Source organism: Carcharodon carcharias, chromosome 8, assembly GCF_017639515.1.
Source record: "Carcharodon carcharias isolate sCarCar2 chromosome 8, sCarCar2.pri, whole genome shotgun sequence".
NCBI classification, from domain to species: domain Eukaryota; kingdom Metazoa; phylum Chordata; class Chondrichthyes; order Lamniformes; family Lamnidae; genus Carcharodon; species Carcharodon carcharias.
In genome coordinates this window covers 143,911,061-143,928,446 of record NC_054474.1, presented here as the reverse complement: position 1 = coordinate 143,928,446, position 17,386 = coordinate 143,911,061, and the positions used below count along the sequence as shown (strand labels likewise).

Below are 17,386 nucleotides of genomic sequence, written 5' to 3'. Positions count from 1 at the left end.
CCGTTGTCCTTTGTGCCAGGTATGACCCCAACCAGCGGAGAGCTTTCCCCCTGATTCCCATTGTCTCCAGTTTTGCTAGGGCTCCTTGATGGCACACTCAGTCAAGTGCTGCCTTGATGTCAAGGGCAGTCACTCTCACCTCACTTCTTGGGATCAGCCCTTTTGTCCATGTTTGGACTAACACTGTAATGAGGTTAGGAGCTGAGTGACCCTGGCGGAACCCAAACTGAGCATCAGTGAGCAGGTTATTGATGAGTAAGTGCTGCTTGATAGCACTGTCAGCAACATTTTCCATCGTTTTGTTGATGATCAAGAGTAGACTTGGCACGGTAATTGACCGGGCTGGATTTATCCTGCTTTTTGTAGGCAAGACATACCTGGGCAATTTTCCACATTGCTGGGTAGATGCCAGTGTTGCAACTGTGCTGGAACAGCTTGATTGGGGGCTCAGCATGTTCTGGAGCACAAGTCTTCACTACAATTGCTGGAATATTGTCAGGGCCCATAGCCTTTGCACTACCCAGTGACTTCAGTTTCTTGATATCACCTGGAGTGAATTGCATTGGCTGAATGCCCATCCCTAATTGCCTTTGTTCAGAGGGCATTTAAGAGTCAACCACATTGCCGGGCCATGAGGTTACAGTTCATGGTTGAGTACTGCTGCTGATGGCTCACTGTGCCTCAGGGATACCCAGTTTTGATTTGCTAGATCTGTTCGAAATCCATTCCATTTAGCACAGTGGTAGTGCTGCACAACAAGATGGATGGTATCTCAAATATGAAGACTGGACTTCATTCTCCACCAGGACTCTGTGGTGGTCAATCCTATGAATACTGTTGTGATCATATGCATCTTTTTTATTCTTTCATAGGACGTGAGGGTTGCTGGCTATGCCAGCATTTATATTGCCCATCCCTAATTGGCATTGAATGTTGTGGTGAGGCCGCTGCTTTGAACTGCTGCAGTCCATCTGGTGTGGGTACACCCACAATGCTGTTAGAGGGAGATTCAGGATTTTAACCCAGTGACAGTGAAGGAACAGCGATATATTTCCAAATCAGGACAGTGAGTGGCTTGGAGGGGAAGCTTGCAGGTGATGGTGTTCCCATGCATCTGCTGCCCTTGTCCTTTTACGTAATAGAGGTTGCAGGTTTGGAAGTTGCTATTGAAGGAGCCTTGGTGAGTAGTTGCAGTGCATCTTGCAGATTGTACATGTTGCTGCCACTGAGTGTCGGTGGTGGAGGGAGTGGATGTTGAAGGCGTTGGATCTGCCAATCTGCGATAGGTAGATTGGTGAGGACAAGGTCAAGAAAGTTTCTCCCTCTTGCTGGTTCCTTCATCACCCAGTCTAGTAGCTACGTCCTTTAGGACTCGGCCACCTCAGTCTGAAGTGGTGCTACTGTTCCACTTTTGGTGATAAGACATTCAAATCCCCCACCCAGAAGACTTTCTCTGTGCCCTTGCCACCCTCAGTGCTTCCTCCAAGTGGTGTTCAACATGGAGGTTTAATGATTCATTAGCTGAAGAGAGGTGGCAGTGGGTGGTAATAAGCAGGAGGTTTCCTTTACCATGTTTGACCTGATACCATGAGACTTCATAGGGTCCAGAGTCGATGTTGAGGACTCCCAGGGCAACTCCTTCCCAACTGTATACCACTGTGCCACCACCTCTGCTGGATCTGTCCTGCCGGTGGGACAGGACATACCCAGGGATGGTGATGGTGAAGTCTGGGACATGATCTGTAAGGTATGATTCCATGAGGGTGACTATATCAGGCTGTTGCTTGACTAGTCTGTGAGACAGCTCTACCAATTTTGGCACAAGCCCCCAGATGTTAGTAAGGAGGACTTTGCAGGGTCGACAGGGCTGAGTTTGCCTTTGTTGTTTCCAGCGCCTAGGTCGATGCCGGGTGGTCTGCCCGATTTCATTCCTTTTTTGTGTCTTTGTAGCAGTTTGTTACAACTGAGTGGCTTGCTCGGCCATTTCAGAGGGCGTTTAAGAGTCAACCACATTGCTGTGGGTCTGGAGTCACATGTAGGCCAGACCCAGGTAAGGACAGCAGATTTCCTTCCCTAAAGGACATTAGTGAACCAGATGGTTTTTTATGGCAATTGACAATTGTTTCACAGTCACTAATAGCTTTTTAATGACAGATGTATTAACTGAATTTAAATTCTGCCAGCTGCCATGGTGGGATTTGAACCCATGTCCCCAAAGCACTAGCCTTTGGATTACTAGTCCAGTGACATTACTACCCTACTGCCTCTCTCTAATACACAAGATAAGCAATGAAACAATTGGGGGTGATATATTAGCATGGATACAGGATTGGTAATGAACAGGAAGCAGAGAGTGGGCATAAGAGTGGGAGATTAGGGATAAATGGGGCATTTTCAAGTGGCAGGATGTAACTAGAGTGCCACAAGGCGCTCAGGGAAATCAAGGGTCATGGGGAAGGGTGGCAAAGTAGAATTGAAACTAAACAATTCCTCTGAAGACAGATGCAAAAATACAGGAAATCTCTTAGAAATATTGGAGAATCAAGGGACTTGTGAAACTAATGAGCAAGGGTAGTGGATGCTTTGGTTATAATATTCCAAAATTTCATAGGTTAGCCATGATTGTATTGAATGGTGGAGCAGGTTCAAAGGACCTCCTCTTTGTGTAGGAGGGACAGTAGTCAGAAGACATAGATTTAAGGTGATTGGCAAAAGAACAAGAGGGGTGATGATAACTTTTTAAAGCAGTGATTCTTTTGATCTGGAATGCATTGACTGAAAGGGTGGTGGAAGCAGATTCAGTGGTAACTTTCAGAGGAAACTGGATGAATAATTTGCAGGGTTATGGGGAGACAGTAAGGGGAGTGGTTAACTCTTTTAAAAAGTACTGGCATCATGGACCAAATGGACTCCTTTGTCCACTGTGCAAAGTTTTACAGACATATTTAACAGACCTATGGAGATATTTAATAACTCTCAGCAAAGATTTATCCCAGTGAGAAAGAAAGACTCTTTGAGAAGGATGCATCATCCGTGGCTGAATAAGGAAGTTAAGGATTGTATCAAATTGAAAGAAACGGCAAAGATTCGTGGTACATAGTCACATACGAATTAAGAGTAGGAGTAGGCCACTCAGCCCCTCAGTCCTGCACCGCCATTCAATTATATAATGGCTGATCTAATTATAACCTCAACTCCACATTCCTGCTTACCCCCGATAACCTTTCACCCACTTGTTAATCAAGAATCTATCCAGCTCTGCCTTAAGAATATTCAAAGACTCTGCTTCCACCACCTTTTTGAGGAAGGGAGTTCATAACCCTCTAAGAGAGAGAGAATTTTTCCTCATCTTTGTCTTAAATAAGCAACCCCTTATTTTTAAACAGTGACCCCTAGTTCTAGATTCTCCCACAAGAGGAAACATCCTCTCCACATCCACCTTGTCAAGACCCCTCAGGATCTTCAAAGTTTCAATCAAGTCATCTCTTACTCTTCTAAATTCCAGTGGATACAAGCGTAACCTGTCCAACCTTTCCTCAAAAGACAACCTGCCCGTTCCTGGTATTAGTCTAGTAAACCTTCTCTGAACTGCTAACACATTTAAATCCTTACTTAAATAAGGAGACCAGTACTGTACACAATACTCCAGATGTGGTCTCACCAGTGCCCTGTACAACTGAGGCATAACCTCCCTACTTTTGTAATCAGTTCCCCCTCACAAATGAGAAAATTCTATTAGCTTTCCTAATTACTTGCTGTAGTTGCAGATTGGTCCTTTGTGATTCATGCAGCAGGATATCCAGATCCCTCTGAATCTGAGCTCTGCAACCTCTCACCATTTAGATAATATTTTTTATTCTTCCTGCCAAATGAACAATTTCACATTTTCCCACACTATACTCCATTTGTCAGATCTTTGCCTACTCACTTAATCTATCTTTGTCCCTTTGTAACCTCTTTATGTCCTCTTCACAGTTTATTTTCTTACCTATCTTTGTGTTGTCAGCAAATTTAGCGACCATTCCTTCAATACCTTCCTCCAAGTCATTGATATAAATTGTAAAAAGTTGAAGCCCAGCACTGATCCCTGTGGCACACCACTCATCATATCCTGCCAACCTGAAAAAGGTTCATTTATGCCAACTGTCTGCTTCCTGTTAGCTAGCCAATCTTCTATCCATGCCAATCTTCTATCCATGCCAATATGTTGTACGCTATATTTTTTGCAATAACCTTTGATGTGGTGCTTTATCAAATGCCTTCTGGAAATAGGTCAGAGATTGGTCAGTTTTTAACAACCAACAAAGAATGATTTAAAAAATGAGGGAGAGATTTTCTACAAGTATTTAAATAGGAAAAGAGTAACGAGTGTTGGTGCTGTAGAGAGAGAGAGCCTGGAGAATTGAAAATGGAAAACAAGGAAGTGGTGGAGGCATTGAACAGGTATTTTGTGTCTGTCTTCACTGTAGGATACATGGAAAACTTCCCAAAGATATTTGAAAATCAGAGGTGAACAGGAGGGGGGAACTTAAAACAATCACCATCACCAGGGAAAAGGTACTGGGGAAACTAATAGACCTGAAGGTTGACAGGTTCCGAGGACCAGATCACCTACGTCCTAGGATCTTAAAAGAAGTGGCTGCAGGGATAGTAGAGGCATTAATTGTAATCTTCCAAAATTCCTTAAATCCTGGTATGGTTCCAACAGATTGGAAATTAGCTAATATAACACCTTTATTCAAGAAAGGAGGGGGACGCAAAGCAGGAAACTATAAGCCAGTTAGCTTAACGTCTGTCATGTGGAAATTGCTAGAATCCATTATTTAAGGAGGTTATAGCAGGATCAGTGTGGTCAGGTAGAGTCAACATGGCCTTGTGAAAAGGAAATTGTGTTTAATTATTTAAGAGTTATTTGAAGAAGTAACAAGCAAGGTGGATAAAGGGGAACCTGTGGATGTGGTGTACTTGCATTTCCAGAAGACGTTTGATGAGGTGCCACATCAAAGGTTACTACACAAGATAAGAGCTCGTTGTGTAGGGGGTAACTTATTAGCATGGATAAAGGATTGGGTAGGTAACAGAAAGCAGAGAGTAGGGATAAATGGGTCTTTTTGGGTTGGCATGCTCTAACAAATGGAGTGCCACAGGGATCAGTGTTGGGGCCAGAACTATTTACAATCTATATTAACGAAAGTAAGTTGTCAAGAGGAGGTAAAGAGTCTACAAAGGGATACGGATAAGTTAAGAGAGTGGGCAAAAAGTTCTCGGAGTATATTGTGGGAAAATGTGAACTTTTCCACTTTGGCAGGAAGAATAGAAAAGCAGCATGTTATTTAAATAGACCAAAGTTGCAGAACTCGAGAGGGATCTGGGTGTCCTGATACATGAATCACAACAAGTTAATATACAGGTATAGTGAATGATTAGGAAGGCATTTGGCAGGTTGGTGTTTATTGTAAGGAGAATGGAATATAAAAGTAAGGATGTTACACTACAGCTGTACAGGGCCTTGGGAGACCACATTAGTAGTCTGTGTACAATTTTGGTTTCCTTATTGAAAAGGAATGTAATTATGTTAGAAGCAGTTCAAAGCAGGTTTACTTGACTCATTCCTGGGATGAAGGGCTTATCTTATGAAGATAGGTAGAACAGATTGGGCCTATACTCATTGGAGTTTAGAAGAATGAGAGGTGATCTTATTGAAACATATAAGATCCTGACTGGACAGGGTGGGTACCGGGAGGATGTTTCCTCTTGTTGGGGAGACTAGAAGGAGGGGACACAGTTTAAGAATAAGAGGCCTCCCTTTTAAGACTGAGAGGAGGAGAATTTTTTTCTGAGGGTAGTCAGCCTGTGGAATTCTCTTCCCCAGAAAGCAGTGAAGGCTGGGTCATTGAATTTATTCAAGGCATTGTTAGGCAGATTTTTGATAGACAAGGGAGTTAAGGGTTATGGAGAGAGAACAGAGAGAAACGTGGACTTGGCCACAATCAGTTCAGCCATGATCTTATTGAATGGTGGAGCAGACTCAAAGGGCCAAGTGGCCTACTCCTGCTCCTAAGTCCTATGTTGCCATGTTCAAGCTGTATGATTCTAAGTCACTGGGCCAAATCTTGGAGCTCCCAATACTGTATAACTGCATTGTAGGAGCTCCTTCACCACATGGACTGCAGTGATTCAAGGAGAAGGTCTACGCTGAGCAGCTAGGGGTGGGCAATAAAAGCTAGCCTTGCCAATGATGCATAAATCTTGAGAATTAAATTCAGATAATATTGATGATGTTTTCACTCTAATTGTCAGATGTTTTTACTCTCAGGCGGGAAGTCAGACCCCGGACAGGAAGGCGGTCCTTCTCGGCTCAGCGGCAGCAGCAGTTCGTCCTCTGACTCGGGGAGTACCAGCTCCAGTGGCTCCAGCTCCTCAGACACCAGTGAATCCGAATAGACGCCTTTCAATCTGGGCTCTCAATGTACAATTCAGGCACAGGGTTCATCCAGCTCCCAGCCCACACAACTTGAACCTTCCCTCACCGGATTGAAAGGCTGGTGCTGTTCTTTTACGAATCAATCTGATGATAAAGACCCTGACAAGCACATTCCATTGATGATCATTCACCCAGCACACAGGCGTATGAGTGTGTGTGACTGAGGGAGCGTGTGCGAGTGGCTGGGAGTAAGAGTATGTGACTTAGTGCGTGTACATGTGTGTATACCTAATTTATTGATAACCTGGACAAATAAATCAGTTCGGGACCAATGGGGAAGGTGCCATGCAGGATTCCATTAGTGTGCATGGCCTATGGTGTGTAAGATTCTTCATCTATTTGTACTGCCAATGCAAGGGCTGGTAACCAGGTCACTTTGGGTGCTCTATTTACCTATTTTGATCTATACTGTTTCTTAAGTATTTTTATCATTCTATTTAGGGTGGAGGGAGGAATGGGCAGGTTAAGGGGTCCATTGCACAGAGAAGGTGTTAAGAGTTTAGGTAATGGGGATTTGAAAAAGTCGTTTTCAGATTCCTTCACACCCCATTCAGAACTAAACAGCACAGGAAAAACTCAGCAGGTCTGGCAGCATCGGCAGAGAAGAAAAGAGTTGACGTTTCGAGTCCTCATGACCCTTCCATAGAACTGAGCGAATATAAGGAGCGGGGTGAAATATAAGCTGATTTAAGGTGGCGGGGGGTGTGGTTGTAGGGACAAGCAAGCAGTGATAGGAGCAGATAATCAAAAGATGTCACAGACAAAAGAACACAGGGGTGTTGAAGGTAGTGATATTATCTAAACGAATGTGCTAATTAAGAATGGATGGTAGGGCAGTCAAAGTACAGCTCTAAAGGGGGTGGGGTGGAAAGACTAGCGGGGCATAAAAGATTTAAAAATAATGGAAATAGGTGGGAAAAGAAAAATCTATATTAATTATTGGAAAAAAACAAAAGGAAGTGGGAAGAAACAGAAAGGGGGTGGGGATGGAGGAGGGAGTTCAAGATCTAAAGTTGTTGAATTCAATATTCAGTCCGGAAGGCTGTAAAGCGGTCGCAGGAATGACCCAAACCTCCCTGTCGCTTGCCACTTTAACACTCCACCCTGCTCTCTTGCCCACATGTCTGACCTTGGCTTGCTGCATTGTTCTAGTGAAGCCCAACGCAAACTGGAGGAACAGCACCTCATCTTCCGACTAGGCACTTGACAGCCTTCCGGACTGAATATTGAATTCAACAACTTTAGATCTTGAACTCCCTCCTCCATCCCCACCCCCTTTCTGTTTCTTCCCACTTCCTTTTGTTTTTTCCAATAATTTATATAGATTTTTCTTTTCCCACCTATTTCCATTGTTTTTAAATCTTTTATGTCCTGCTAGTCTTTCCTCCCCACCCCCACTAGAGCTGTACCTTGAGTGCCCTATCATCCATTCTTAATTAGCACATTCGTTTAGATAATATCACCACCTTCAACACTTCTGTGTTCTTTTGTCTGTGACATCTTTTGATTATCTGCTCCTATCACTGCTTGCTTGTCCCTACAACCACACCACCCCCTCCCCAACTTCTCTCCCCCCACCTTAAACCAGCTTATATTTCACCCCTCTCCTTATATTCGCTCAGTTCTGTTGAAGGGTCATGAGGAATGAAACATCAACTCTTTTCTTCTCCGCCGATGCTGCCAGACCTGCTGAGTTTTTCCAGGTAATTCTGTTTTTGTTTTGGATTTCCAGCATCCGCAGTTTTTTGTTTTTAAACAGCATTGGAGTTGGTTAAGTGGCGGTTTTAATACAAAAAGAGACTTGAAATCATGGTTGATTCATGGATAACTGGGAGTGTCCTGTTAGGCAGCACATCTCCAGTAGACTTCATTGTTTCCCACTTTGGAATAGAAGTATTCAGTGAGAAATGAGCAATGAAGCTCAGAGATCCTGGAGGCAGTGATGTATTGGTGGATACTATTAATTATGATTGCTTGCTGCCCACTCTTAGTAACTGTGAGCTCTCTCTCTCTCCCCTCCTCCCCCGGTTACTGACTGCGAGCTCTCCCCCTCCCCCTATTACTGACTGCAAGCTCTCCCCCTCCCCCGGTTACTGACTGCGAGCTCTCCCCCTCCCTCGGTTACTGACTGCAAGCTCTCTCTCTCTTCTCGCCACACCCCACCCCCCCCACTCCAGTTACTGATTGCGAGGTCTATCCCTCTCTCCTCTTCTCGGTTACTGACCATCAGCGCTTGCTCGTGCTCTCTCTCTCTGCCCCGTTCCTGACTGCGAGCTCTTTCTCTCCCTCCCTCCATCGGTTACTGACTCTGAGCGCTCTCCCCCCACCGGTTACTGACTGTGAGCGCTTTCTCTCCCCTCTCTTGGTTACCGACTGTCAGCACTGTCTCTCTCTTCTCCCGCTCCCCTCCCACCCCGGTTACTGACTGTGTGTGAGCTGTAACTCTCTCTCTCTTCCCCCCACCCCCTCTCAGTTACTGATTGTGGCCTGTTACCTTGTTCATATAATGACCATTTGCTGCAGTCTTCCTTGTTTACTAATTTTATTCGATTTGTTGATCCATTCCTGGTTTCTTTCATGAGTTCAGATGTCTTTTTTTTTAACAGTTAAAACACAATTTTGCAACAAAAGCGTTGCAGTACATGAATTGAGAACTGCATTGCTGAAATTCTACCACCTATTCTGCTAGTTGCAGAGATCCAGACACTGTCCTGGGACTTGGACACATTCTTAAGCATCACACCTGGCTTCCTTGGGTTCTTAAACGTTCCTTCTCTGAATATTACCTTTTACATATTGTGCATGCAACTTTACATTAACTCGGAATATTTTTAATGCTGTTTACAATTATAATTTTAAATTCTATTGATAGGAAATGTTAGATATGTTGACATAGCGATTGCTTATAGTAAGAAGCAATGTGTCAGCACTGGCTGCCTGACCAAAACTAAACCTACTCAATATCACGTGACCTTTTATTAGTTTCTTTTGGTTGTTGACATGGTGGGACTAATGTGAGGTTCACCTTAGGGAATCACAGGTTTCATAATAAAATCCAAAAGTGCTAAGCATCTGTAGTAACTCCCTTAATGCTTGCTCTCCTCTCTGCTCCCTCCCCCCTTGCCCTGCTCCTACCTCCACCCCCTCCCTAGCTCTCTCTGCTCTTTCTCTGCCTTAATGAATTGACTTCAAGACTCCCTTCTTTGTTCTAAAATCCCTGCATGGCCTCATCTATTCCAGAATGACCCCTCTGGCCACGTTTAATACCTGTCCCTGGTGACTCCTCTCCCCTAACCCTAGCACTGGCACTTTACAGTCTTCCCGACTGAATATTGAGTTCAACAATTTTAGATCATGAACTCTCTCCTCCATCCCCACCCCCTTTCCATTTCTTCCCCCTCTTTTTGTTTTTCCCAATAATTTATATAGATTTTTCTTTTCCCACCTTTTCCATTATTTTTAAATGTATTTCCACCCATTATCTCTACCTTTTAGCCTTTTTAGTATTCCTTCACCCCACCCCCACTAAAGCTATCTGTACCTTGTTTGTCCTGCTTTCTACCTTTAATTAGCACATTTCTTTAGATAATACCACCACCTTGAACACCTCTTTGTCCTTTTGTCTGTGACATTTTTTGGCTATCTCCACCTATCACTGGCTCTTTACCTAGCTCTTCTTGTCCCAACACCCCTCCCTTAAACCAGCTTATATTTCACCCCTTTCCTATTTTTACTTAGTTCTGTTGAAGGGTCATGAGGACTTGAAACGTCAACTGTGCTGTTCTCCACCGATGCTGCCAGACCTGCTGAGTTTTTCCAGATATTTCCGTTTTTGTTTTCGTTTTGGATTTCCAGCATCGGCAGTTCTTTGCTTTTATCCTAGCACTGGCCATTCCACCTTTGTCTTTGACAGCACCATTCACTGTGCCTCAGTGTTTGCTTAAAGCCGAGATGAAGGTGAATGAGGAATGCTGTAAATGAGATTGACGGGTTCTGCACTGGGTCTGCAGATTTTATCCTGTTCATCTTACACTATCACAATGAGCCGATTATCAAATGACTCCTTTGAACTTTTAAAATCTTTTGGCCTTGTGTTTTTTCTCAAATTTCATGTAGGCGTGGGGGCGGGGGAGAAGCGGTTGCAGACGTTCGAGCTCTGGAAAATAATTTGCATTTCTATAGTAACATTCACTACCTAAGTAGAACGAAAACACCTTTCAGTCATTGAATACATTTAAACTGTTCTAATGTAGGAAATGTGGTAGCAAATTAACGCACAGCAAATTACTACATACCACAATTTAATCAATGACCAGCTGAACTGTTTTAGTGACATTGGGGGATAAATATTGGCCCAGGATACAAGGGAAAATCCCTGGTTTTCTTTGAAATCATGGGCATGGGATCTTAGTTTAAAGTCTCATCTGACAAACAGCACCTCCGACAGTGCAGCATTATGTCGCTACTGCCCCTCTGACATTGCGGCACTCCCTCATTAGTGACCCTCTGACAGGGCAGTGCTCCTTCACTACTGACCCTCCGACGGGACGGCGCTCCCTTGGCACACCTTCTGAAGGGATGGCACTCCCTCGGCACAGACCCTCCGACGGGACAGTGCTCCCTCGGCACAGACCCTCCATCAGGAGGTACTGTTTCTAATAGCAGGAGCAAAGGAGAAGTTGGGAAAAGGAAAATAAACTGGATATTTGGCTTATCTGCAATGTAATGTATTGAAGCATTTGATTAAAATATTTCCAGAGGTTTATGTTAGAGCAACACTGGGCTGAGTTAACCATAACCCAGGCGACACAGATTTAATGTAGGAACCAGAGGTGAGATGAAGAAATGTCATTTTACGCAGCAGCGTATGGTCTTGGCAGATTCAATAATAACTTGCAAAATAATTGCAGGAAATGTAAACATTTACAGGCAAAAGAGCAGAGGAGTGGGAGCTCTCAAGAGCCAGCAAAGCCAATATTGGCCTGAAATGTCGTCTGCATCTGTATTATCCTGTAGAAGATCCACCAGATTTGCTCTCGAGTTTAAGCACCAGTTGTGCTTGGATCCCATGTCTGCTAAGCAAGGTGAGTTGGCTGCTGCAATTATCATGTCTGCCCCTTGGTTAGGAAGGAGAAATGAGCCAGGGTTCCCATTCCTGATCACTATCCATAATCATTCCTGAATGATCAAGTATGTATATGAATAGCAGGTAAGGACAGGAGCAGGCTCACCTGTTGTCCCACAGTCAAATTTCCAGCCAATATTCAGTGGGCGATCAGACATTTGGGTGAGGGGTTTGAAGGAAGTGGTGTTTCAACTCAGCCCAGCGTCACTCTGACATAAACCTCTGGAGATATTTTAATCAAATGCTCCAATATGTTACACTGCAGATAGCTAAATATCCAATTTATTTTCCTTTTCCCAACTTCTCCTTTGTTCCTCAGACATTTGCAGAAAATATCCAAATCAAAATCTTGGATCAAAAATAGAAAGACAGAAATTCTTCAAGCAAACCATTCTGACCCAAAGTGTTTCTGGTCTCCTGTCCCACCTTAACCCCAAGCAGGCGCTCAGTGTCTTTCCCACCACTGCACCCCCCCTACAACTTCTGCAGGAACAGGGGCTGAGAGTCTATTCCCCTACAGGAACAGGGGCTGAGAGTCCCCCCTCACCCTCCACACACGCACAAACAGGGCTAAGAATCTTTCCCCCCTGCCTCCCCCTCTGCATGAACAGGGGCTGAGTACCCCACCTCCACATGAGGGCTAACATCTTCTCCCCCTGCAGGAACAGGGGCTGAGAGTCTTTATCCCCCTTCAGGAACAGGGGCTGAGAGTCTTTATCCCCCTTCAGGAACAGGGGCTGAGAGTCTTTATCCCCCTTCAGGAACAGGGGCTGAGTGTCTTTATCCCCCTTCAGGAGCAGGGGTTGAGTGTGTTTCCGTCCCTCCCTCCCGCCCCCCCCTCCTTGCAGCAACAATCTGCTCTCTTGTCAAAGCAATTCCAGAGTTTTCTTGGATCTCCTGGAACTAGGAGATTTAACACAGAGAGGCCCTGAATTCCTGAAATTTTTGAGACATCTCATCAGGCTCGATTGTAACTGGCTGGGATCCTGAGCCTAACCCGCATCAGACCATAGCACTGACTAGGTTAGGGAAAGTCTCTCAATCAACCCCGGTTAGGTGCAACTGCCAATTGTGTTCTCGATTCAAAAGCACTGATGGTGGTATACAGCTAATAATGGAGATTTCATTAAGCATTCAAACAGTTATACAGAATGCAGTGACAGGTCTGCCCTGTAGGAGCCAATTCTTTGTTGTTCGTTCTTGGGATGTGGGTGTCACAGGCACAGCTGGCATTTATTGCCATTCCCTAGTTGAGAAGATGGTGATGTGCCTTCACCTTGAACCAATACAGGCTGTGTGGTGGAGATGCTTCCTCAGTGCTGTTGAAATCAGGATTTAATCATCAGCAGTACCATGGATAAGTCTCGACTTGGGTATAGGATAACTGTGAAGAGGACTGTAAGTGTTTTCAGGCTGTAGAGTATCAGATTGGGAAGATAAAAGTGTAAGGAAATTTAACGGAGAAAGAAATCGGGAGTGGAAACACTGCAGCTATACATCTCTTTGAGTTGTCTGTCCTTGGCTATTATTCTCAAAGTGCTGTGATTTTTTACTACAGGTAGGCATGGAGAAAGGCAGGAGTCTACCTCATCCAGAACGAGTATCAAACCCCATGCTTTTGATCTTAATCTAGTCCACATGCTAGCCATCTAGCCAACTAAGATAACTGGCCCGCTATATAGACTCAAGTTTACAGCACAGAATGAGACCAATTCGGCCCATTTTGTCCACACCAGTCAACAAAGATCTGACTACACTAATCCTGTTTTCCAGCACTTGGCCCATAGCCCTGGAGGCTATGGCAATGCAAGTAAATATCTAAATACTTCATAAATGTTACAAGAGTTTCTGACTCAACCGCCACCATATACATCATAACATTTTAAAAGAACTGAAATTTTGGGGTTCAGATAGACACTGGAGGATAAATTAATAAAACTTTTTATAATAAAAATCCTATGTTTTCCTTTTGACATGCTAGGAAATTGGTTGGGAGGTAGGCAAGAGTCTGGGGATAAAGGGAATGTTCTCAAATTGACCAGATGTTACTGGCCATATTTTTCAGAGATTTCACTTTTTCACTAAATTTATCAATGATGCAAATGAAATAGACAGCCTTATAACTAAGTCTGCTGATGACACTAAGTTGGGTGACACAGTAAATACTGCAGCTGGGGAAAAGAAAGTTGCAAAGGGACATTAACAGATTCAATGAATAAGCAAAACTGACAGCTGAGTTCAGTGTGGGGAAATTTGAGGTCATCCAGTTGGACCTAAGAAAAATACATGAGAATTTTGTAAAAGGTCAGGAATGGCAGAGGAACAGAGGCTTAGGAATCAAACTAAATAAATCAATAAAAAGTGATGGATAGGTACAAAAAATTAAAAGTTGGCCTTTATATGAACAGGGCTGGAAGTTATGTTGCACCTGTCAATAGCACTGGAGTACTTTGTTCAGCTCTGGGTAGTACACCTCAGCAAGGATCAAACAGAGATCCAGAGTACAAGACCAAATAGGCTGTGTCAGATGTGTACAAACCATTGATGAGGTCACAGTTAGAATATTGCATTCTATTCTGGATTCCTTACTTTAAGAAGGATGGCAAGGCCATGCTGAGATTTGCCAGGAACTCCAGGATAAGCGACATTGCTAGAGCTCTTCCTATTAGAGCCAAGAAGGTGGAGGTCATCTGATTGTGGGGTTCAAAATTATAGGGGTTTTTGATTAGGTAAATTGGGAAAGAAAAGCTCATGTGACTCAGTCAGTAGAGGGTATAAATTTAAGATCAAGGGGAGAGGTTAGAATGTCTTTTTACATGGGGGTTGTTACGTTATGGAATGCTAGACCAGATACAATGGTGGTAGCAGTAAGCACAATAACTTTGAAAAAAAATTAAAATGCTTAAGGGCTTGTGGCGTGAGACAATGTGAACAGCTGACAGAAGCTGGCACAGGTATGATGGGCCAAATGGCCTGTGTTGTAATACTACAATCCTGGTCAATCAGAACTGCTGGTGAGAATTCCCAAACAAATGGTAATCCTGTTGTGAAACGGTTCAAAAGGGTCAAAATAAAGAGGCTTCCACTTGTTGGAGAGATCAAAAGCAGGAGCCATCGATATTAGACAGTCACTAATAAATCCAGTTGGGAATTCAGGAGAAATTTCTTTACCCGGAGAATGTGGAACTCACTACCACAGGGAGTGGTTGAGGTGAACAGTATAGATACTGGGGCGGTGATGGCATAGTGGTATTATTGCTGGACAAGTAAGCCAGATACCCAGGGTAATGCTCTGAGGACCTGGGTTCAAATCCCGCCATGGCAGATGATGGAATTTTGAATTCAATAAAAAATCTGGAATTAAAAAAGTGAAAACCACTGTCGATTGTTGTAAAAACTTAGGGAAGGAAATCTGCCATCCTGTTCTGGCCTACATGTGACTCCAGACCCACAGCAATGTGGTTGACTCTTAAATGCCCTCTGAACAAGGGCAATTGGAGGTGGGCAATAAATGCTGGCTCAGCCAGCGATGCCCACGTACCCTGAATGAATAAAAAATATATATAGAAGCTAGATAAACACACGAGAAAGGAATATGCTGACAGGGTGAGCTAAAGAGGAGATAGGTGGAGGCTCATGTGGAGCATATAGACCAGATGGGCAGAATGGCCTGTTTCTCAGCTGTAAATACTGTGTAATCTTGATCTGAAAGGCTTGCTGGATGCTGTTTGCTGCAATTAAGCTCCTTGTTTCAGTTAAACATTGTTATCGAACACAAGTAATACTGGTTTGTGATACTGCTGGAGCTGAAGAGCTGTCACAATTGGTGACGGAAGTCTGCGTTCCACAACAACTCCTTAAATGTCTTTATACAGCATCTTTAACATAGATGTTACTTTATTCCCAAGCACTTCACAGGAGAATTATGAAATAAAATTTGATACCAAGCCACGTAAGGACATAGTAGGTAGGTTTGAAGGTTCTTAAAGAGGGGAGAGAGGTGGAGAGACAGAAAAGTTTAGGCAGGGAATTCCTGAGCTTAGTTCAGGCAACTGGAGGCATAGCCGCCAATGGTAGAGCGATTAAAATCGAGGAATGCTCAAGAGGCCTGAATTGGAAGTGGTTCAGTGTTTGAATCATTTGCAAGGGTTTGTTAATGTGAAAAGTGCTGTATGAGTAAAAATCATCAGAGCTAAAACCAGGGTTTTGTTCAGAAAGGAGTAAGTGTTCAACACACTTTTTAAATACTGTAATTCCACTCTAATGTAATACCATAAATTCTGTCACTTTTTAAATAATTACACAAAACTCTCCAGCAGAGTTTGTTCATTCTCTGGAGCCCAGCATAGCCTCACCACTGGACGTGGGCAGAGTGTATCTGAAAGATAGAAGACACTCATGCTTCAGGCCAGACTTTATCAGAAGTGTTTTCTGTTACAGATTTGCATGTTTTGTTCTGTACCTAGTCCAGCCCAGGATTTCTGCATTAATCAATAAATAAATCAATCAATAAATAAATCAATAACTAACTATTCCTGAGAGGGTGAGCACAGGGAGTGAGTTGACATCCAGTGTCAGTTGCTTTAAAGCCCTCACACTGGTTGTTGTTTGATTTGAATTGTCACTGTTCATAAATAACTGCTTTCAATTGCTGTAATTTTGCACAATGGATTTGTTAACAATTCAAATGCAGACAAAGTGACCTCTGCTGGGACCTGGTCTCCATGTAGAGTTACTCTGGATATTGATCTAGATGTGGAGTTAACTGCTGTAAATGCTCCAAGTGTAGATTCTGAAGTGGAGTTACTCCACATATTGATCCAGATGTGCAGTTCCTCAGGGTGTTGATCTGGTTGCAGAGTTATTCGAGGTGTAAATACTCCAGGTGCAGGTAAATGAGCTGTCAATCCGAGCATCAAACCGGATGCAAAGTTGCTCGGTGTGTTGATCTGCATACAGGATTCCCCTGGGGACTAAATATTCTCATGTAGGTGGGTTACCCACAAATGTGGGTTACTCCTGGTGTTGATATTCCCGGTGTTGATCACTCCCGGTGTGGATTACTCCATGTGTTGATTACTTGCGATGTTGATCACTCCCGGTGTGGGAAACTCTTGGTGTTGATCTCTGTCCCGACTGTTGGTCTGAATCCGGATCCATTTCACATAAGTGAGCAGAGGCGGGAGCGGACCGGGCCAGGGCCGGTCCCCGGGCTCAGATTGTTCCTGTCCCGGACCAGGATGGGCTGATTGCCGAATTGCCGGTACCACATACTCTGGCTGCGGCCCAGGAAACTGTCGGGCCCTGGGCCCGGGCCTGAACCCAGCGCCCTCCGCTCCAGCTGCTGCTGCTGCTGCCTCCAGATCAGCAGCGAGGTGTCGTGGTAGCGGAGCCGGGCGTAGGCCTCGGACAGCGCCTTCTCCGCCAGCGGTCTCCGCCCGCCCGCTGCCCCGCTCATCCCTCAGCCCAGGCCGGGAGCCATGGCGACCCTGCCCTGCCCCCACGGGAGCTATGGCAACTCCGCCCCGCCCCCCCCCGGGAGCCATGGCAACCTGATCCCGCCCCCCCCCCCCGGAAACCATGGCAACCCGCCAGCAGCACTGGGTTTTGGAGCCCCGATTCTGGTCCAACCGCCAGCATATGGGACTGGAATCTAACAAACAACAAGAGCTTGCATTTATATAGCGCCTGCGTTGAAAATAATATTCTGAAGGCAGTGCGGGATGAAGCCACCTTGTGCTGGAAAAGAGCAAAGTGGATTTAGAGCTGCAGGCAGA

At 44.4% G+C, this 17,386-nt stretch overlaps 2 protein-coding genes across 3 annotated transcripts in view; one reads left to right on the top strand and one right to left on the bottom strand.

The window, feature by feature from the left end:
* LOC121280911 (bromodomain-containing protein 3-like) overlaps positions 1-6,777 on the top strand; it is a 52,593-nt gene extending 45,816 nt beyond the window's left edge. For both annotated transcript variants that reach the window (XM_041193312.1, XM_041193311.1), the window contains one exon: positions 6,317-6,777. In XM_041193312.1, the coding sequence (XP_041049246.1) occupies positions 6,317-6,444 (128 nt within the window). In that variant the 3' untranslated portion in view covers positions 6,445-6,777. The remainder of the gene's footprint in view (positions 1-6,316) is intronic.
* Positions 6,778-15,813: 9,036 nt separating this feature from the next.
* LOC121281170 (putative uncharacterized protein BRD3OS) lies at positions 15,814-17,110 on the bottom strand. The gene has a single exon (XM_041193908.1). The coding sequence runs from the start codon at positions 17,065-17,067 to the stop codon at positions 16,771-16,773; it is 297 nt and encodes a 98-aa protein (XP_041049842.1). The 5' UTR covers positions 17,068-17,110; the 3' UTR covers positions 15,814-16,770.
* Between the last annotated feature and the right edge of the window lie 276 nt (positions 17,111-17,386).

Excerpts from the sequence above, each read along its gene's own strand:
- LOC121281170 (XM_041193908.1), bottom strand. The coding sequence starts at position 17,067 with ATGAGCGGGGCAGCGGGCGGGCGGAGACCGCTGGCGGAGAAGGCGCTG.